Source organism: Alligator mississippiensis, chromosome 4, assembly GCF_030867095.1.
Source record: "Alligator mississippiensis isolate rAllMis1 chromosome 4, rAllMis1, whole genome shotgun sequence".
Lineage (NCBI taxonomy): Eukaryota > Metazoa > Chordata > Crocodylia > Alligatoridae > Alligator > Alligator mississippiensis.
Window position 1 is genome coordinate 149,110,412 of NC_081827.1, and position 22,843 is coordinate 149,133,254.

Genomic DNA, 22,843 nt, shown 5'->3' on the forward strand with positions numbered 1-22,843 from the left:
CGCGGGCCAAGGCTGCCCCCTGCCGGCCGACGCGGACAATCGCCGGGGACACCCAAACTCCCGCTTGGCGCTACGTCACGCGCGCCTAGCACCCTCCCTCCCATTGTGACGTGTCACTTCAGTCTGGGGAAGGGCGTATCAGTCGCGTGATTACGTCATTTGGCGTTTGGCGGTGGGGAGGGAGCGCTGTTCCTGGGCTGCCCGGGGGGCGGGCTGACCCCGCGGGGGTGCCCCAACAATAAAAGCGCTGAAGCCGCGGGTGAGGGGTCGCTCGCACGTGCTAGTGCCCGGGGGTGTGCAAGCCCGTAGTTTGGTGGCACGGGGGGGCGGTGCACGCGTGGAAGGAGGCTGGGAGCAGGCGTTACCCCCCCGCCCCCTTGCAAATTGGGGAGACCCGGGCCGTCCCCTTCCTTCGGGGCGCCGCGGGCCTCTAACGGGGCGCGGCCGGGGAGGCTCGAGCCCGCCCGCCCGCCCGCCGGGGCAGCCGCCGCACCTGCAGCGCAGACGGGGCGGGGGCTGCGGCGCGGCGCGGCGCGCGGCTGTTTTTGTACGGGGCTGTACCGTCGTGGGGACAGGGGGGGCACGGTGATACATTCCCCGCCGCCGCTTTACAAAAACCCCCGGGGCCCCTGGCCCCGCTCGCCTGGGAGCGCGGCGGGTCCCTGCGGACCCCACGTCCCGGGCTGGCGGTGCCGGGTGAGGCCTCCCGCCGGATACTGAGCCGTGCCCCCTTCGGACAGGGCACCCGGCTCTCTGCGCTAGGTAAAGGGCCAGGCTGGCACTGGGCACTGCCAAGAGAAAAGGCACAGCTGCCACCCATGCCCCAGGGTCTGGGGAACCCCTGGTTCCTGCTTTTCCACCCCGGCTCTGAAGCTCTCCGCTGTCACCTGTTACCCTCGCATCTGTCTGTCCAGCACTGCCCCCAGACTCTCCCCTCCCCTCAGCCCCCATGCCCTCCACACCGTCTCCCTCTCCTTCCCTGGTGCTGCCCTGAGGAATCCACCCAGGGCTCCGTGCCCTCCTCCGCTTCATTTGCCCTCCAGCTCGGCCCCCCGCCCAAGAGAAGCTCTGCACCTCTAGGGCCTGTTTTCAAAGCAAGACAGGATCCCTTAGCAGGGGGCAAGTTTCAGGCAGGGATTGTGCCTGTACCCACTGGCAGGTGTGGCTGTGCCTTCCCCCTTCCATGTGCAACCAGACAACAGACATGGAAAACCAATGATAAGGCAACTTCTTTGCTCCAGACCTTAAGTATATAGAGCCCCTGAGGGCTTCTACCACAGACTCCTGCCCTGAGGAGGAAGATGTTATTTATCAAGTTTGCAGGGCAGGTATAAAAAGGTGCCTTGCCACTGCCTTCCTGGAGTACTACACAAGTACTCCTAATTCAAGGTGGGCCAGTGAAGCTCATTGGGAATAAAAAATTCAAAACACTGGAGGTGATAGTTACAGCAAGCAACACTGCAGACAGACTTACCAGGTACAGTGATTTACCTTGCCAAGGAGCATGCCGTTATAATACATCTCAGAACAGCTCATGCATCGTCATGAACAGTAATTCCCTCTGTCCTAAAACAGCCTAAAGCTATGACTGACCCCAGCCTGACCTACATTGTGGCTCTCTTCTGACCTCTTTTCCATCATAATTTGGCCAGTGTAGAAATATTCCCTAGGGCTGTGTCCAATCCAATCCCAGTTTAAAGGTTTGTGCATTTAGTTACCAGTCCTTATTCCTCAGGAGAGAGCATTTTGTGCCATTGCAGAGCATCAGTCGGCACGTCTATATGAGACATTTACTGCTTAGTTGTCTAATTAGGTACACAGTAAATGTCACGTGTCTACATGTGCACCCGTTAGACCCCCGGAGTAAATTAATTTACTCTGCAGCAGTGTACATGTAAACGCTGCCCTGGCTGGCTGGGGCATGAGGGTGCTTCAGTACAAGGCTGCCTGCCAGCTAGCCCCACATTGAAGCGCCCTTGTGCCTCATCCAGCACCCTGAGCCCAGAGAAACAGCCTCAGGCTGGCAGGCTGACCCCCTGGACCCACTGCCAGCCGGGGCTACTCCAGCCCGGCTCAACATACTGCAATCCCAGGTGCACATGTGAACGTGTGCCCAGGAGCAATAAACTCAGATGCAATAAGCACTGGAGTTTATTGCAGTGCATTAATATGCCCATGTAGATTCACCCAGTGTGAACAAAATAGTCATCCTATTACTCCTAGCCATCTCCTTTGAATGCCTTTGAACAGGCCCTCCCTGCCTGCGTGCAGTTTCTCATTCAATGGGCAGTATCAAAATGCAGACGAGAACTAACAAGAAAAACAGAAGGCAGGGCAGGGTGGCAGCTGAGAGAGTAACTTCTTTAAAAATGCACAAATTTTCATAGACAGCAGCCTGCTTCATCATGTGCTTTGAAAAAAATCATTCTAGACATCGTGGCTGCGAGTCTTTAGGGAAAGATTAAAAAATGTGCTTCAATCATTAGCAGCTTAGAGATGGATCTTATAATGCTGCTCACCCAAAAGAATGTAACAGGGTTTTTTTTTTATCTGTCCATCTCTCAGTCCATCAGTCTTTCTCTTTGTTTTTCTGCCTCTTTCATATCTTCCCCAGGACATGCCTTGCAAGGCAGGGGAGGAAGAGATACTTTCTTTCACAGTGGAGTTTGGCAGATTTGTGATACAGGAAAAAAAGCCAGTGTAAACAATGCTCCTCTTGCCTAGTATTATCTACCTATTGCCATGTACTTCCTGTCTGTTTGCTCCCACCTTTTGCCTATTGTTTCATGATTACATTGCAAGTTTTTTTGGAGGGGGAAATCAGAATTTTTGTCCTCAGTTTGTGGAGCATAGAGGACAGCTTGGTCCATGACTCAGAGTTTCTATCTAGTGTCTATGATAGGTGATGGCAATACAACATTTTCCTCTCAACATCTGGACTCTTCCTAGAGACCCTTCTTCCAGCAGGAGATTGTAAGGATGGGTATGGAGAAGCAGGAGGGAGCTGGGGATTAACCCCTTCCTTGCCAATACCTGCTTGGGGTCTCTATAACTATCCCACTGTGCTATAATTTTGAATAATACTCTGTCTATTATTTCTTATTGTGCCTCCTGAAACATGCAGGACTCACTTGGAAACTGCTGCCTGCCATAACTTACAATGGTAACGCACAGTTCACTGGTAACACACTTCCTTTTGTGCCTTATAACATCTATGGATATTTTTCCTTTTCTGCCCAGTAAACAGTTTGGTCATTGTCTTGAGGGTCTGCTTGTTTTCTGATAAAGAGGGCACCAGGACCATGACTGAGGAGCAGCCTATGCATGTTGCTATGTCTTGGTTGGATGCAAATAATTAGTAACGGCAGTTATTTGGGACCCACCTATGTCATCCCAGTTAACGGTTTGTAAAGAGCAAAGACAATTTGGGTCAGAACCAGTTCCAGCTACTAGATGTATAAGTAAGTAGACTTAGGTACCTAAGTGTGACAGGTGGAATGGGGTCACACTTATAGATGCCCAAGAGGTAGAATAGGATCTGGCCCAGTAGATAGTCACCCCTGCGCAGGCATGCCATCTTCACCATGGGAGGGCTTCTGGCACCTATGGGGGGTGCTTGCATTAAACTCTGTGGCCATGCTGCTTTCTGTTCCAGAGGATGGGCTCGATATTACAGAGCCCAAAGTGGCCATCTTTGCCCCATCACAGAAGGAGATCAAAGAGAAGAAAAAGGCTACGCTGGTGTGTGTGTGGCCACCGAGTTCTACCCCGACCACATCAAGGTGACCTAGAGGGTCAATGGTGCTGAGAGGACAGAAGGTGTGGGGACAGATAAGCATGCCACCTGGGACAACACAACATGGACATGCTCCATGACCAACCACCTCAGGATCCCCAGCCAGGAATGGTTCAACTCCAAGAACAATTTCCAGTGTCTCGTCAGCTTCTATGAGAGTGATTCAGAACTAAAAACATATGAGAGAGTGTTCCAGGGTGTAGCAGGTGAGAGCATTTTATTATCGTGGAAACGAGAAAACTCTTTAAAGTGGATATGAAAACTAACGCTATCAGGGAAGGAGGAAACAAAGGACAAAAGAGATGGCATACTTCTGCACCTGTATGTTCAGGGTGAAATATGTACAGGTACCTGAACATGGTTGAGTGTGTGTTTGCTCCGCAAAGTTGCACATTTGCATGATTGTTATTATCATTGTTATTATATATTTTTATATAGAGATATATTTTCTCATTATACATTTTTATATGGAGGCACATTTTCAAGGCTCTCTGTAGAACTTAATTAGGAAATGTTCTGATAACTACAGTCTCAATACGATGAGTAAGAATAATTTAATATCATCTATGTACAACAGTTCAGAAACCCCAATGCCTCTATTCTGCAAATTTTGTGAAAAGGTATGACTTATATCCTTTTCTTTCTCTTACAGGATGCAGCATCACTGCTGGTAAGTGTCGTCTTTCACTGCATGTGTGTCTCTGGGAATTCAAATGCCTCTTCTACTCACTAAGACTTGCTCCAGAAATATGGGGGGAGGGGGGGAATGTTTCCTTTACTAACCCTTCTATTGATCAAAAACAGAGAAAACATGCACTTCTGACCTAAAATGTCCTGTATTTTAGGTGAAGAAAACTAAAAAAAAGGTAAAAATCTGCATATGACAGAAAGTGTTCTTCTTGAGCATGTGTGTGTGCATGCGTGCAGGTTGCAGTTTCCTATGAAGCAACTGGCTTTTGTCCTGTCAGAAGCTGGATCCAGCTGAGATGAGCCTCTACATTCTGATGAGGCCACCATCATATTTCTGCATATTGAGGTAAAGTGGGAGACCTGTACAAGGACACAGATGCCTGCTAGGAAGATGTTTCTGTTTCTGTCAGGGTACTAGATAGTCTCAGGTTGCTTGGGGGTCCAAATCACCATTGTGCTGATTCTAAGTTTGGTGCAAAGGTCAAGCGGGAAAAGGGCAAATATGGCATTATACCACCTTTATGCCTTCCAGGTTAGATCTAGTGATGAAGCCCTGCCTAGATCAGGTACAGAAAGTCAGCTATAAATGACAGGATCAAGAGCTGAAATCAGCTCAGGCAACTAGGGTAGTCACAGAGACAGCCTAGAGGAATGCTGAAGTAGGGTTCGGGCTTCCAGAAAGTCTTGGCTAGGATGATATAGTTGGGTATGGTATTAATTTGAGCAGGGACTGAACTAGATGACCTTCTGAGGTTCCTTCCCAATCTCACTGCTTATGATTCTATGACTTAGGCTTGACTGTACAGGCCGGCTCTACCAAAAGACCACTTTTCAACAACACCCTCCTTGTGGTATGATTTTCCATTACCCACAAAGGAACTGTGTCAGCTGGCTCTGCACAAATGACCAAACGGTAATGGTGGCCTGTACCAGGAAGTCCGTGACTGTCATGAAGAACCTCCTGGGATGCATACATCAGAAGATAGAAAGGGAGAACAGGACAGCTAGGGAAAGGGAGAATGGGTCTATGCAGCAGCCTCCTGATGCCACAGAGGCACATGCAGGATGGGATGGTGAGTGATGGTCCCTGATAGGAGCATGTTGCATGAAACACCACAAAAGTGGGCTAGTCCACTATAGAGTAGGTAGCCCTGCAACTGCTTGGCCTGGGATTTTCAGTGGTTGGAAATAATTTGGACTTTGGTTTGACCACTTGTACCAGACAGCTCTTTTCCTCTAGGACTGTAATGAGACGCTTAGACCAGTACTGATTAAGAGTGTGTCCTACTGAACCACATGTACACATCTCCATAGCAGGATGCCCCTTAACACCCACTGTTAAGGCTCTTCAGTCAATGCTACCCAAAAAAGACACTCAGACCATTTCCCAAATGAGAGGTCTTTTTCCTTGAAAACCTGTTGAAGTCCTGACTTCTCATAGCACTAACAAGTCAACCTCACTCAAGTCAAGTTGTCTGAAGATGGAAGGAGGCAGAGCTTAGAGAAGCCGAGAGCTGAGAGGATGTGGTGAGGCGCAGAGAGCACAGCAGATGTGGAGAGCAGGGTTTAATATTACATCAGGGCCCAATGAAAAAGGCAGAGGCAGTTTCAATTGCAAAGCTCTTGGGGGCTGTATTTTGCATGCGGTTAAACGTTTGGAGACTTGAGTGACTGGGAAGTCACTATCTGTTCTGCCTGTCAGGCAAGGCAGGTCTTCTTCTCTCTGGAGGCCTGTCTAGGACAGTTGCTTTCTCTGTGGTGTACAAACAATAAACAGGGTGTCACATACCTTGACACTGCTTTCACAACTGTTGTGCAAGCCCCTGCGCGTGACACACATCAAAAAACCTGCCCCTAGACGTGACACCATTTCTGACCCTACACACTTCCCACCCTCCCTTCTCAGAGGGGACTAAATGGATCATAGAAACTGGGCTCTCCTTTTCCTACTCAATGATCTAAGCCAGGAGCTCCATGTACCAGGAGATGGCAGCACAATAGTGGCACTGTGTAAAGCCTTGATTTCCATCCATGCATAGTTTCGTAGTCTGATGCCAAAACAGGATCAATCAATCAGGTAATGTGACTTCTCATATATAAACATTAGGGCTGTCAAATGATTAAAAAATTAATCATAATTAATTGCGAAATTTAAAAAAAGTTGCTATTAATCACAATTTTAATCGTGCAGTTAAACAATAATAGCATCCCAATTTATTATACTCTGCCACCAAATCTAGGGCTGTCCCTTGCCGCTGGTGATTAGAATTGGTGACACTCAGATAGTGGGACTGCCTCTGCAGGTGGAGCAGCTGGGAGCTCATGTCCCTAGTCTCCTCATCAGCTCTAATCCCTTTGCCAGCCTCATACAACTCAGGGAACTCCACTGCTGTGGGAGAGGGTGTCAATGCAGCCAAGAGGTTAATACAGCCCCTTGCTGCAACCACTACTTTGACTGCATGGTCAATGGGGATGAGCCACAGGGGGGCTGCATTAGATGGCAGGGACAGGGTCCCTGCACCTAACAGCTGCTCCATTAACTCCTTGGCTGCTGGCCATGCTGACGCTTCAACCTGCAGCAGCTGACCAGGTTGCAAACATTACCAGTTATGCCCCTGCCCCTTGGTCCTTCCCCGCAGGCCCCTGCTCCATTACTATTCTAGGCTTAGGCTCCCCACAATGCTCTGCTAGTATCCTCCAGTCCTGCTCTGCAGCTCCCCACATTATTGCTGTCCCAGGTGCCCCACTCAGCACTGTCTGCTAGTTCCCATCTCTCCTGATATACTGCAGTTCCTGTTTAGATTTCTCCAGGGTTAAACTGGACTGTTGCCCTGAATTTAGTGGTTGTCTCATTTTCAGTTAAGGCTGATATTCACTGTTATCATTTCATTTTGAGAGATATCATCAGATTCATTCCCATGGAAGAAAGGATGTCCAACTCCCACAGTGGGCCAGTGTATACTAGGCTCTTCATGGTCACATTGCATAGCTCTCCCTCAGCTTTCCTAACCCTTTTCCTGTTGAGAAGCAGCCTCAGGACTTTGTTCAAAAAAGGTGAGTAATTGTTGGGTCGCCCTGACCTCATTTCCTTTTTAAACCCTACAAACAGAACACTTTATGGCTCAAGGTGAGTGTTTTGTATAGAGGGATACACATCTCATCTCTATCCACTTCTTGGGCAGTTTCTTATTGCCCACCTCCCTCTCTAGTCCTCCTCTTGAAGCTAGCCACTGAACTTTACATTTCCTATTCGTTGCATAAAATTGATAAACAGCACAAGGAAAGATCCTGCCCTACTGGGGAACAGAATCTAGGGTAAAACCCAGGACAGCACCCATGTCACTGAACCACGTACCCTCTTCTTTCATTGTTTCCTCCTCCCATATAATTCCTGCCCTTGGCCAGCTTCAAAAGAAAGGCTGGGAAAGTGATTTAGATGATGTCTGGCCAGAGCTAGGTGGTGAGAGTGCTTTGCTCTGAAGATAAAATACAATTTTGAACCCTCTCTGGGTGAGGGAGCTTAGAATCTGGGTCTCTTGCTGCATGGGTATGTGTCCTAACCAGTGGGGTAGCAAATTAAAAGGTGGATAGGCTATCTTCCATCTAAAATGGGCTAGCTGTGTTACTCTGGGGCTAAAATAGACTGACATGGCCTTATTCACATACCTAGGCCATGCTATTTAACTGTGCAGCTGCCCAGCCAGATCTCAGCCAAACTGAACATGCTTGCTAGACTAGCATGGACAACCCCAAACTGCACATAAGTGCCAAAGGCTGCAGTTACACAGTGATATAATTGCCAGCAGGCATGTCTACACATGCATTCATGCACTTTTCCTAATGCGCATTAAATATGAGGTACTAAATAAATGTGCACTAGGCCTCATTAATGCACAGTAGCACAAGTGCACACCTTTTAGGTGATGCTTAATGTGCAGTAGCCTATTCTACTGTGCATTAGCATATTAACACATTTTATGCGCCGCTTTAATGTGCAGTACAATGAACTACTGTGCATTAAAGCACATGTGTACGCGCCCACATAGGCATGAAAAGTAACCAGGATTTAGGTCTTAGTGTCTTCTCAGCACTTGTACTTAACCTTGGGGATCTTGGAGGAGCACTGCCTACTAAGACAAGATTCAGAGATGTGATTGCATCATTTCCAGGGCTTCTGGTGAGTGTGTGTACATTTCCATCCTGTCCAAGTTTCTAGAGACAGGCAAAAAAAAATGTTCCTGAAAACACTTTACCCATGTTTTGTCAAATAAAACTTCCTGTGACCATTTACTGCCCAGTACCATGAACACATTTGTGGGGGGTTGTTTGGCCAAGAATGACCATGTTTCTGTCTCCCATGGGACTTACATGCAATCTCCAGCCCTGACTCAGCAGTTGTGGGATATTCATTGCTCTACTCATTTACCCCTATTTCCTCACTCATCTGTATGCCTGCATGTGCTTTTTAGGTGTATTTGTGCCTCTGTGTACAACTCATTGTTAACTATTTGCACCTTGTGCTCAAAGCCATGTCTCTGTATGTGGATCTGCACGATTGTCTCTGTAAAAATGTCGTTTGGGTAATTGTGTGGTTTCCAGCCCCTCCCCTGGCCCTCCTCCTCTGATATAAATACTAGGTTCTCTTAGCAAGTGGAAGTAAGGAGGGGGGGGAGACAGCACAGCAAATTGCTGCCTTAGGGAGTCCTAGAAATGCCTCTATCCGGCCAGGTGTCTGTGTGGTATGGTAACCCCAACCACCGTCATCCTCTTCCTCAGCTCAGTCAGTATGAACACAGTCCCCAACATGTCCGCAGTCCCCTCCCAGTGCAGCAGGGGCAGAGGCGGGACTGAAGGAGGGGCTGTTTTTGTAGAAGGCTGAAATGTAGTGCTACAGCGGGGCACGATGATACATTCTACAGGGAGGCCTTTACAAAAACTTACCTCCCTTTGTAGACAGGGTTGGAGGTCCCTGGGGAATGCCCTCAACAAGGAGAGCTGCGCAAAACACAGCAGAGCGTTGTTTTCTGGTGTCCATAGCTTCTCTAAGGGTTGCCAGCTTAGTTTCAAGCTATCATGCACCCAAAATCTGTAGGTTGTCCTGGGTCAGGCCTGCGGAAACAGACTCCTAGCCAACCCTCCCAGTGGAGGCTGTCCTGGTATAGGAGGCCCCGTTCAGCTCATCCCATGGTTTCTTGATCTGTAGGACTCCTCCACAGGACAAGACAATCCTCATCAGGCAGACATCTGCTGTGAAGAAGCAAGAGGCGTCAGTGAGAGTCACATCATGTAGCAACCTTGTTTCTGCATCGCTTCCTTTCTAGTCCTCCCACAGCCTTTCGAAGCTTCCTTCATGGAGGGAGCTGTGTTGTGGGATTTCCAAGTGCCAGGTGGCTGAGCCACCCCAAGAAAAAAACTGTAGTTGATTTTGCCAAGCCTACCAGCACTGTGTTCTGGCAACATCGTGTACTTTGGAGAGGGGACCAGGCTCACCGTCCTAGGTAAGTGACTTCTAGGAACAAAGGGTAGGGAATACCCTATCAAGCCCTCCTCCCCACTATGTTTTCAGTATCCATGTGGTAGACTTTCCACCTCTTCTCTTTGGGAGACAATGCCACTGGCTACTCAATCTCACCACTAGAAAATACCTTCTCACCCTTTTGAACTGTCCTCAATTACAAGTCCACTCCAACCTGCATGCTGACAAGATCACTATGACATTTTCCACTTTCCTCCATCCTTACTCTGGGGAGGGGCATATTTTGAGGTGGTCTCTGTAGCACTGTGAATCAAAATCCACCACAGTTTGGCTCCGGGACAAGATTGACTGTACTAGGTAAGGAAAAGGTATTAAGGTATTAAATACAGGGCATCCAATGAAGTACTTTTGACAAGAGTAAATGAGAGACTGGGTGTGTAGATTTGTTGCGAGTAGAGTCTAGAGGAAAGGTTTGTGGTGTGGGATACAGATATGAATTCCAGAAATATGCGGTCTGCAGGCTGGACGGGACCTGAAGGGTCAGAATGTGCTATTCCTGTGCTATCCGAGACCTGTCTATCCAGAAGGACAGGCACACACGGATAGATAGACAGGTAGACAGATAGATTCGCTATGTATTATCTCATGTAAGAGTCCTTTGCTGAGTCTCTTTGTATATTCCAGACCCCCTTGCCCAACTGACAGACTCACTATGGGCTCTTAATCATATACCTGAGGGTAGGAGATTCTGAAACCTCTTTATAGCACTGTGCAAATACACAGCAGTACTTTGGTGACGGCACCAAGCTGACCGTGCTCGGTAAGTTTTCTCCAGGCCATTGTGTTTCCTATGCCAAAGAGGTTCCTTTAGTTAGGGGACTTCAGAGTAGGGTCAATTGAAAGCTTCAGGAGGCAGGATTAAACGAATGTACTCACTTGGCTAAAAGGCAGCTTAGGGAGAGCATGAGAACCATTCACAAAGGTGCAGAGAGGCAAAAGAGCCCCTGTCCTCAGGCAGGCTGCCAGGGCTGGGACAAAACCTGAGAGAATGGACTGTAAGGAAGAGAGGAGCTCTTCTCTGTCTCTTACTCCTCTAATCTGAATCCAACATGCACATCCCAAAACATTGGCAAGCATTAGACAGGCCGACTTTTTGCCAGAGTAGATTCAGGACTTGAGGAAGGGGGGAAAAAGAATATAACTGTACAAAAAGAGTACAAGAAACAGCAGCCTCCTAGGAGGAGGGTATGTGTTTGCAGGTAGTGGTTCTATCACTGTGTTCATACTCTGAAGCGTACTTCGGCGAGGGCACCAAACTCACCGTGCTAGGTAAGAGAAATATATGTCATGGACCCCTGGGTGAGTAGACTGCAGGTTGCCACTAGGAAAGGGTTACGCCAATTTTGAGGTTTCGGGCAGGAGGGTCCTGATGTCTCTCCTGGCACCTGTATACTCTGCAGTGGATCAGGATTCAGGGATAGATGGGCACAGAAAGACGAGACATTTTTCTCTCAGTGACTGACACTTCCCCAATCACATCAAAGCACTTCAAATAGCAGAAAATATATAATACTGTGTGAGCTAATGTAGTTAATGGTCTCATTTCACCTATAGCTTTCACATAGCCTCAAGCTATGGAACAGGCTACCTAGAAAAGTTGTGAAATCTCCATGCTTAGAAATGTTCAAAAGCTGGTTAGACAGACATTTGGCTGGGATGGTTTAGTCAGGGGTGATCCTGCCTTGAACAGCGGGCTGAACTAGATGATCCTGTGGGGACCCTTCTAGCCCTGCTCTCCTATCATCCTAAGCTTTACAGGGGCATCTAACAGAAAGAGAAGCAATATTGTCTGGATAACCATGCCTCCCTCCTACTCTGCTCTTCAAAAAATGCCCCAAGAGGCTTCAGTCTTGTCCTGGAAAGCCCTGGCAAAGTTTGTTAGAAGGGAACTCAGTTTAATGTCTCCTCCCAAGCAGTTTAATGTGCCTTCCAAAGGAGTATCCTCCCTTCTTCCCAGTGTCATCACAGCCATTTGACTGCTGCCCGGGGGTTTTAGCAGCAAGCAAATTGGCTGTGTTAACAATCAACCGCTGAATTTTGGAGAGGGGACCAGGCTGACTGTCTTAGGTAAGGAAATGCATCTTACAAGGTATTTGTGAGCCAAATAAAGGGAAATTGTGAATTCTTGCTCTGGGAAATTTGCCTCTATATACTGAATGTTTACCTCGTAATTTTAGCTCTAATCTCCCTGGCTAACTTTGGCCACCAGTTACGCTGACTTCAATGAGTGGTCGGAAGAGAGCCATCCTTAGTTATTCATGTTCCCAAGACAGGCTTAGAAGTAAACAGAGAATTGGTGAGCAAAGAAACAGCAGAGGAGAAACTGGACTATGGCAGAGGCAGAGACATATGGGGAGAATGTGAGTGTGGAAGTTGTTTGAGGAAGGGATGAGAGAAAAGAAAAGAATTTTTGCTAGGTGTATGCCTCCTCGCACTGAATATAATGAATCTGGAGGTTACAGATTAATCCAGGCACCAGGCACTGCTCTGGCCTAGGCAGTCATCAGTCCAGTAGCTGAGGACTGGAGTGTCTGAAGAAGGACATCAGGAGATCAAGTCATGTCCCACGGCTGAAAGATTGCTCAAGTTGTGGCAGAGACTTGGTCAGTCTGAAAATCCCTCCAAGAGGATAATATAGATGACAAGGGATTATCTGCAGACTTGGAAACAAAGAACAAGAGGTCATAGCATGAGCAGGTGGAGGGAAAGTCTTAGAGAAGGGATTAGGGAAAGGTCTATGCCTTTTGGGACATAGCAGAGGGACAGCTGCCTGCTGGCACAAGCCAGTGAGCTGCTTATGCTCTGAGAGCACAATCGGGACCACTCTCCTTGTGTGAGGGCTCCTATACACAGCACTTACAGGGACTCTGCAACTCAGTGGGAGCAGAGGAATGAGGCTCCCTTGAGCTTTTCCTCTAGGGGCAGCCTCTGCCTTTGGGAGCTCTTCCTTTTGGCTATAGGGGTTTCACACTGTGTTCTAACACTTCACCACTGAATTTTGGACAAGGGACACGACTGACTGTGTTAGGTGAGTGGATACAGCCAGCCAAACTAGGGGCACCTAGCTATCGGGAAGCAGAATGTTAGGATGCAAAAGAGCAGCCAGGGCATCTTAGCAGTCAGATCTGCTAGGTGCTAGAATAAGAGGTGTGGGGTAGGATCCAGCCCAAGGAAAGAAATGCCCCTGATCAGGACAATTAAAACCAGCCCCATGCACACACAGAATACATGCAGTTCCCATTGGGAGGACAGACAGGCCACTGATCCTTGTCTACCACCATTCTTTGTGTTCAGGAGCAGTAAGAAGGAAGGAGTGGGGGAGGACTGGAAAGGGAAGATGGTCACACATAGTCTATGGTTCTAGATATCTGTTGGTGTACCCAGCACCCCAAGCAGGCAGGTCACCCCATTGCCAGAGGTCAGAATGGCTCCTCCAGGGGATGGGGAGTCACTGGGAGATGATGGAAGGGACAGGTTGTACTGATAATAGAGAGGAGGGAGAGCACATCTCTTCCACTGTGGCATCTGCCTCCTCTTGAGAAGGCTTTGTGTATGAGGGAACCAGGTTGTGTACAACTTCTATACCATACTTCGGAGAAGGAACAAGGCTCACTGTTTTGGGTAAGAGATATCAGCTCAGTGGCTCATGCTGAGCCAGCACTTACAGGTTGGCAAATATACTGAGAAGGTCTTGAGGGAGTGAGAGGGGGAGATGATGATGAGGGGTTGAAAAAGGAATAAACTAACTAATCCTATCATGACGACTGGGCACGCCTTGGGTACAGCTAACTGATGGGTTAACTTGAGTAGCTCTTCCTTGCCGTGTTGTTGATAAGATTACTGATACTGAGATCAGGAAGGAAGGATGTAAGGAAGGCAGGTAGGCAGAAAGGGAGCCTGAGTGAATGGGTCTAATCCCTTGTGATGAATGGAAGAATTTAGGAAGACCTCACATCTAATAGAAGGAAAGGGGAAGCTCTTGGGTACTAGAATAACAGCCAGCATTTTGGATGGTGCTGTTCATCTGGTAGACTCCCTGGTAACTATGTTCCATGCTCATGCAGTGTCCTGTCTGGACTCCTCTAGAAATGACCCCCATGTCCAACTAGGCCTCCACAGTTAGACTACACCTACGCAGGGGCTATGCGGCATCCAGAACTCACCTTTCTCTGTGTCCCATTAATATCTAAGGGGTCATGTGTGTCAGAAAAAGAGGTAAGAGGAAGAGGGCTGAGGTGGGACATGGACATACATAAAGAATAAAGCTGTGCAGGGAGCTGGATGCATGATGAAAAAGAATGGATTAGGAGTGTAATGAGGGTGGGGAGTGGTGCAGAAAATGCTCACAGGATAAGCATCGAGTCCTGGGGTGTTTGATAATGCTGGAACTTAAAGGCAGGAGTCAGGAGTGAGCTGCTTGACTGAAGGTAGGATGATGTGGAGTCATTTGAAATCTGAGGTCTGACCCAAGTCACCGTTAGGAAGTAGATGCAGGTAATTAATCTTCTAAATCCTGCTCAGACATGTACAGACAGACAGTTAGATAGCTAAATAAAAGCATAAATAGATGGAGAATGGATGGATGTACATTAATTTTTCCTCAGTACACTGTTGCTTGCTGCTCTAGAAGAGGCCAGCATTGTAAGGGTTAACAATAGGCTGTGTTGGGAAGTGGCCCAGTGTGGCAATGTGCAGTTCTGGCACTACAATGCACAGCTGTGCTCCACAGACATCCAGTATTTTGGGACAGGAACTCGACTGACCGTTCTGGGTGAGTGAAAGACCTAACTTTCATAACAGGGTGGGAGTGTCTGGGTTAGGATGTGTATGTGAAGGTCAGAATACTTGCAGGATGAATAGGAGGAAACTAAATAATGAGGGAAGCCTGTGGGGTTGGCAGTGGAGTGTGGAATGGGGATTGTTTCATTGTTTGAGTTATATAAAACTAGAAAAGGTTGCAGCCAGAGGAATCCTGTACTGCTTCAAAGGCAAAAGACCCAGCTGCTACATAGTAAAGACTTCACCCAGATCCACTGAAAGGGCTCTGCCCTGACCAGCTCTTCAGGCCTGCAGGGTGGTTTTGTGCGGTTTGGGCAGAGCAGAGGGGAGAGACAGACAGGAGAGCGAGTTTTGGAGCAGCTTTCAGAGGCTGTGTTCTGGAGCAAGCACCCAATACTTTGGTGAAGGGACACGGCTGACCGTCTTGGGTGAGTAAGGGGGAAAGAAAAAAAGAAATGGGATAAAGAGTCTGGGATAGAAAAGCAAACTTATGGTGACAGCTATCTCAGTTTGCTTCTGGATGAATTGATCTCAAGGGGGGTTCACAGGGGGGTGAGTGAGGAGATGACAGAAGATGAGACAGAGAGGGAAAAGGAGATGAACACTTAATAAGGAAAAGTAAAGGAGTGGGGAGGAGCCCTGTTGCCAGGAGAGGGGTCATTGGTACTAGGGAGAAAACGCTGTGCTCTGGTTATGGTGCACAGCTATACTTTGGAGATGGGACCCAACTCACAGTTCTAGGTAAGGGAAAACAGAAATTTCATTTTATGGTCGGGTCAATAGCTTAACTAGGGGCAGATACAGGGTCACCCACCCCAGATACAGCCTTAGAGGGGGCATGAGAATGGTGGCCCCTGGGGAGCTCTCACTGCAGGGTCATCAAACATGCTGGGAGCCAGGGATGCGGTGGCAGGGGAAGGGTGTATTCTGTGCAGCAACAGCAGCATCCCTGAGCCCCTACAGAGTTGGATGTTGCAACCATGGTACATGACTCTGCACTGCAGCAGCAGGGGTCTTTTGAGTCTCTGGAAGTGATAAAACTTGCTTGAAACCCCAACCCTTCTCTGCACAACATTCCCCCTCCATTTGGCCCAGGGTGTGGAAATAGATAGTTACGCCTCTGGGTCAGATGTCTTAGCAGACACTCAGGATCTATGCATTTCCCTCGAATAGCAAAAGCCAACAAAAAACTTTTTTTTTTCCTTGGGGAGGCATGATTCATGAAAGGAAAGTGAAAAAAAAACAACAAGGTAAAATTCTGAATCAAAGGCAAAATTAACATTGATTTTTAAAAGGGTCTGGATTCCACCCACTTATGTTTGTTTCTGGCTGATCAATGTGATTAGTAAGATAATTCTCTTCTGAATGTCCCCAACCTGCCTGGGACAGGTCCAGCTGTGCATTTTCAAGAAGAGCATGCTGGATTCCTAAGAAAGAAAGAAAGAAAAAAAACCCAGACACGAATGTAAATACCAAGGAGGGAGAGGATTAATCAATTTGCCCTGTGGAGTCCTGAGGGGAGATAAAGGAAACAGAATTCAATTAAAGGGAAAACATTCATATGGTGACTCAAGGAAACATTTCCTAGTGCAGAGAGCCTTCAAACTTGCTCCCAATGGAAATCAATTCATGGAAACCCTGTTGCTCAAGAAGTACGTACAGCAAGGCATAACCTTGCACTGCTTAAGCAGAGAAGGTAAAATACAAGTAATCAAGTTTTTTCTCCATTAATTCTGTGCACATGCAGACAGCCAGAATGTATTTATTTGCAGAGACAGCCTGAGAAACCCTCATCATAAGGAAGTGTCTAGTATTCAGCCTTTTTTCTTATGTTCTCCATTCTATTTCACACATTCCTGGTTACATTATACATAGGTGGAATTCACATAATCCTGCTGTTAAGCTAGGTAGAAGAGACCCTGAGATGGATGAGTGGCTGGGCTAACTAAAAAGTGGGAAATCTTCACTGTGAATAATTTTGAATGAAGCAATTTTTGTTTCACACCAGTTCACAGAAGTTTGGGGCTGGAAGGTTTCCTTGTAATGTGGTTCCAGAAATATTCTGGGTTTTTCCAATGAAATTAGTAGTGAAAAAAATTCAGTCAGCCAAATTATAAGTTTATTCTAAACCACATGCACACATACACACGCAAATGCTTAAGTACTCATAGCATGTATTCAATTAATAATGTAGTTGAGGAATAGGATTACAAAAATCTGTGTTAATATCCTTTATATGGAATATTTTTATCCATAAATCTCAAAGCTCTTTATGAGCGTGGGTGGACTAGACATTATGACTTGCATTTTATTCAGTGGGAGACAAACACACACAAGTTAAATGGCTCATCCAAGGTCTCATTCAGCATCAGTGGTAGAGTCAGGAACAGAACCTGTCACTCAACTTGCTGAGCTCTTGACTATGTTTTTTATCTTAGTTGAGCTCTTTTGCATGAGGCCCACAGAGCCTAATTCATTGTAACACTCTACTTCTTCCATCCTTGTGCAAATATCAGTCTCTTGAAGAAATAATATGAGTGAAGGAAGAAATAAGTTCAGTTCTTTCAGAAATGGCAGCACAGACAGGAAAAAACAAAGGCCCTAGAAACAAAAGTTTAGGAGAACCCTATACACAAAAGCTGCTGAGAGTCAGAAGGGGCTGGTCTCAGGAACAGATTTGCCTGGTGAAGGAAGCGGAGTTGCCCACTGCAGAGTCAAGGACAATTTAGGACTACAAGTGATGAAGACAATAAGCCCTGTGAAATGGGGAGCAGGGTCAAAGTGCAGAATCCAAGGGCCAGATTCCATTCCACTTATTAGGTGCTTAAGTGGATTTGGGCACCTAAGTGTAATTCTAATCCACCCTGCTAGAGGCCCTGAAAAATACTTAATGCAAAAAAAGTGTGAGTCCTCCTCCTCTTGATTCATCTTTTCTGACTTAGTCTTAAGGGTAAAATGATATGTTACAAGATTAGATGCATTTAGGGATTTTCAGCTACTTAAGCTGAATATAATAGAATCACCTATTCCACACCTAAGTCCAATAGGTGCCTCATATGCCTTTCATGGCCAAATGGGCTTGTACAACATGGATTCTTCCTGATTCCTTGAAGAGACTCTGTAGGTCTAGTCCTGTGGCCCCTGTTTAGGCAAATTGCCATTGACTTCAATCAGACTTTGGCCTGAGTAAGAAGTATAAGAGCCTTAGGCTATATAGGCAGCAGAGGCAGTTTTACTACATCTCTGTGGCTCTGTGCTCTTCATATGAGCAGCATTTTGGGACAGGAACTAAGCTCACTGTCTTAGGTAAGGAAAGGTGATCTATAGGGTGTGTTTTCTTACTCTTGGGCTCCAAACTTCTTTGGGGTATTTGGTGGGAGGGGGTTGGGAAGTCTTGCTGCACTCAATTTTTTTTCTTTCCCCCTTTTTCAAACTGGGAGCAAAAGCAGGGGCTTTGCTGAGGGACTGGAAATCAAACTGAGCGAGCATGAAGCTTTACTTTAAAGGCTTCATTCTGAAGTGAAAGAATGTACTGCGATACACCAAGTGATGAAAGAAAAATAGGTCTCAGGACAGGACTAGACAGACAAACAGACAGACAAAGATAAAGTACATTTACCTGGTATTGATATATGCCAAATACTAGACCCAGATTCTGCAGCTAGTGAAAGTCCATGACTTCAGTGGAAGTGGCACCTACAGAGTGACTACAGGTTCAGCCTCTGATCCAAAATATTTAAAAATGTATTATAAATTTACTTAAATGTATAAAATATAATGTAAATGTACTTCTGTTTGGGTTTAAAATATTGGGCCCCATTTGAGGAATCCAAAAGGTAGCACAGAATCTCCATTCATTGATTATTCTGCCACATGGTTTAATTGGTAGCTTGGAGGGGGCTTCTGACACAGGGGAGGGCATGGGTGCTTGTGCTAAGCTCTGTGGCCATGCTGCTTTCTGTTCCAGAGGATGGGCTCAATATCACAGAGCCTGAAGTGGCCATCTTTGCCCCATCACAGAAAGAGATCAAAGAGAAGAAAAAGGCTACGCTGGTGTGTGTGGCCACAGGCTTCTACCCCGACCACATCAAGGTGACCTGGAAGGTCAATGGTGGTGAGAGGACAGAGGGTGTGGGGACAGATGAGCATGCCACCCGGGACAACCAAACAAAGATGTACTCCCTGACCAGCCGCCTGAGGATCCCCAGCCAGGAGTGGTTCAACCCCAAGAACAATTTCCAGTGTCTTGTCAGCTTCTATGGCAAAGATCCAACACCAAAAAGATATCCTAAAGCCATTCAAGGTGTAGCAGGTGAGTCCAAAGCAGCAAATCTGTCAAGGTATTGAGCCTGATCCATATAGCCTTCCCAGCCCTGGATGTAGCAGTAAGACTAGAAAGTTGATCTCATGCCCAGAACCCCAGGCCTCTAGTACCAGGGTCACTGCTAGCCTGAGAGAAAGAATAGGAACATAGAAATTGGCATACTGGGCTCCTGCAAAGCAGAACACATTGCTGCACTTTATGGCCTTTGAGCCATTCTGTGCAACACTCCTAGCCTTCGCCAGCCCTTGGAAAGCTGAGACCAGGCCAAGGAATCCAAACCAGGTCTCCTCCAAACAGGAAGAGAGAGATGTAGCCCTCCTCCCCACACCCACAGATAGTTGTGGGAGCTGGGAATTCTCTATTAGTGGGACAGATGTCTGGGCTCAGGTACTAATTGTCACTCTTCTTCTCCTTCTGCTTTCAGGTTGCAGTGTCACTGAAGGTCAGTTAAAAAAAAAACCCTTTTCTCTTTTTAAGTTCATGCTGTCATGAAACATGGATTTATATGTGTGTGTGCAGGCAGCCTCATATGTATGTTGGATATATAGAAGTATTTCTGTGCTTGTGTATCCAATGTGGCAACATGCATGTGGGGGCATGCACAGGCATGCAGATGTGCATGTGTATAATTGTGTATGCAGGGGCATATGTGTGTACACATGTTTATTGGTGCACAGAGGTATGTGTGTGTGCCTATGTGGATGTGGTTGTATGAAAGTGAGCATGGGTGGTGTGTGTGCGCTCAGGCCTACACCTACAAAAATCCTTTTACTATGTGCAAATGTTCAGTACTCCAGCTCTCTCTCTGCTAAAACATTACACCCTCAGCAGCAGTGCACCCCTCACAATCTAGTGGGAAATTCAGTACTGACTCAGAGGGGAGAGCATCTCCCACGGAGGTGTCCACACCCTTCCCTAATGCTTATCATCCCCTTAAAGGAGAGTGCTGGGATTAGTATTGTCTCCGAGGGAATGGTCTCACTCCTTGAGTTACCAGGATGAGGTCTTCACATTCTTAGGTTCTCTTTAGCAGTCTTCAAATCTATTCCAGGTAGGGCCAACTATCTTTACTTTGTGACAACCAGTAGGATTATAACCCTTCTTGGAGATAGAGCCATAGGCAGCCACATAGATCACCACCAGAGTTTATAGATAAGCGTTAAAATTTATTCTCCTAAACAGGGCTGAGTAAAGACTCCAAAGAAACCTTCCACTTCCCTGTTGGTTTGGATTTATTGTTTCCTTCCTTGCCTTTCAGAGTTGTACCAGAGAAGTTCCAGAACTGGGTATTTTGTGTACCTGATGCTTTTTTTCAAGAGTATCTTGTATGGGTTGTTTGTGATGGGGCTTATACTACGGAGCAAGGTGAGAGGAATCTTTTTTTCTGTACTCCCTTAGAATCATAGAATCATAGAAAATTAGGGTTGGAATGGACTTCAGGACGTCATCTAGTCCAACCCCTTGCTTAAAGTAAGACCATCCCCAGCTAGATCATCTCAGCCAAGGCTTTGTCTAGCCAGGTCTTAAAAATCTCCAAGGTTGGAGATTCCACAACCTCTCTCGGTAACCTGTTCCAGTGCTTTACTACCATCCTAGTGAGAAAGTTTTTTTTTTTTTTTCCTAATAGCTATCCTAGACTTCCCTTGCTGTAGCTTGAGACCTTTGCTTCTTGTTCTGTCACCTGCCACAATTGAGAACAGTACAGCTCCATCCTCTGCAGAGCCCCCCTTCAGGTAGTTGAAGACTGCTATTAAATCCCCCGCTTAGTCTTCTCTTCTCTAGACTAAATAAACCCAGTTCCCACAGCCTCTCCTCATAAGTCACATGCCTTCTCCCTGAATCATTTTTGTTGCCCTCCACTGGACTCTCCAATTTGTCCACATGCTTTCTGTAGTGGGGCCCCAAAACTGGGCACAGTACTCCAGATGTAGCCTCACCAGTGCTGAAGTGCATTCTAGCTCGAAGATGTGGTGGTGGGTTTGGAGGGAATCTGGCTCAGACAAAATAGGGGCCAGCTTCCTCCTTCTCTCCAGAATAAAACATCCACACTTTTTAAGGTGCAAAATGCTTATTTAAAGAGTTTTTCTTTCTCATTTTCTTCATGTATCCCTCCTTCTTGGTATTCAAGCAAGTGCAATGGCCAGAGAGAGGGACAGAGATAGAGAGAAACAGAGAGGAAACACATGATAAAAAGAAGAGGAGTAAAATGTGACACAATATAGAGCCTCCATAGCAATAAGACAGGAGTGAAGGAAACTAGACACTAGAAGAAGAAGTCCAGAGATGAGCCAAGGAGGAAACAAATGACCAGAAAATTAGAAGAGAGTGAGGGCAAGTGATGGAAACTATGAGCAAAAGAAACAGAAAAGGGGCACGGGAGCGGGGGGGCGGGCAGGGAGAGAGGAAGAAAATAAAGAAGCTTGTTTCTCTAGGGCTGTATTCAGCTGTATGTTCTATCTTATTTTCATGATGCTTATCAGATATATCTGGGGGCCTTCTGAGCTGATTCTTGTTTTTTCAGTTGCTTGTGAAGTCTCTAGCATGGCCAAACAGAAGCCATGATGTTTCCATTATGTAGAAATATTTGTAGCCTTAGTAACTAAATGGAAAAAAATACAGGGTGAGGTTTTTCTCATCACATATGTCTCTTTAGTTAACAGGAAACACCTACAAAAAAGCAACTGTTAATCCCTTCCACCTAGAGCAAGATCTTGTGGAAGCAGCAATCTGAGATGTTTGAGATAGAAAACATTTAGGTCAACATTTTAGGTCACAGTTTATCCATTTCCAACCAGTAGAGAGGAGTTGGTCCTTGAAGTCTAGTTTCCAGGATCAATGCATGTCTGCCTTCGATGTTTATACCGTACAAATACAGCAACCATGATTTATCTTTGTACTGGTTTTATGCCAATGTGATTCCACTGACTTAAATAAAGATACCCCTTTTTTATACCAATGGAAGGGAAAGAAAAGCCAGTTTCATTCTTTTCTCTTTACATCTGTCTGTCTGTCTGTCTTCTCTCTCAATATCTGTTTATCTACCAAGCATTTACTTACATAATCACCTGACCTAATGCCCCTCTGTAACTATTCCTTTAAATGGATCAGTTTGGCTCTGTGCACCAGATAGGGATAGGGGTGGGGTTGTGGACTGACAAACTGGGACAGGGGGAGGTTGTGGACTGACAAACTGAGATACAGAAATATGACAATTTCCCCCATCCCATTTCACTGGGTGTTTCACTCTCAACTGTTCACTGCTTGCAGTTCTACAGCTGAGGGCCCAGGACTAATTTGTTTTATCTCCTTTTCTTCTTTAGAAGATGCACTAGAAGCTCACTTTCATAAAGAAGCAGGCCAGAGCCTTCGTACAGGGCTACATAATGGAGAAGATGCACGTACACCAGCCCCACAACTCCTGTTTGTTTCAGGAACCAGCACAGTGCTTTGGCTTTGGTTCAGATGAATGCTAAGAAACTGCAATTTGAAGATTTCAGTCTGTATTTTCATGCTTCAAAACTTTGCTTCTGATAAAAAATGCATGCAATCATTATGGGTGTTGTAAGCATTTATGTTTTGTTTTTTAAACAGATGCTGCTGCAAGAAATAAAAATGTCCTTTTCATTTTCATGTCTTTGAAAATGCACTGGATTGGACTGGCCTTGTATGTGAATATGAATGGGTGACAGAAAGGATAAGGGATCTAAAATTACTGACG

The 22,843-nt window shown here is 46.4% G+C and overlaps 1 pseudogene and 1 gene segment (V, D, J or C); both read left to right on the plus strand.

Annotated features, from left to right (window-relative positions):
• Positions 1-159: 159 nt before the first annotated feature.
• LOC109283448 (T-cell receptor beta-1 chain C region-like) lies at positions 160-8,776 on the plus strand (annotated as a pseudogene).
• A 1,584-nt stretch (positions 8,777-10,360) lies between these two features.
• Positions 10,361-22,556, plus strand: LOC102568558 (T cell receptor beta chain MC.7.G5-like). The segment is given in 5 exon segments: positions 10,361-11,291; positions 18,769-19,113; positions 19,550-19,567; positions 20,384-20,490; positions 22,446-22,556. Coding segments are annotated over 5 exon segments (564 nt in total).
• Positions 22,557-22,843: the final 287 nt, after the last annotated feature.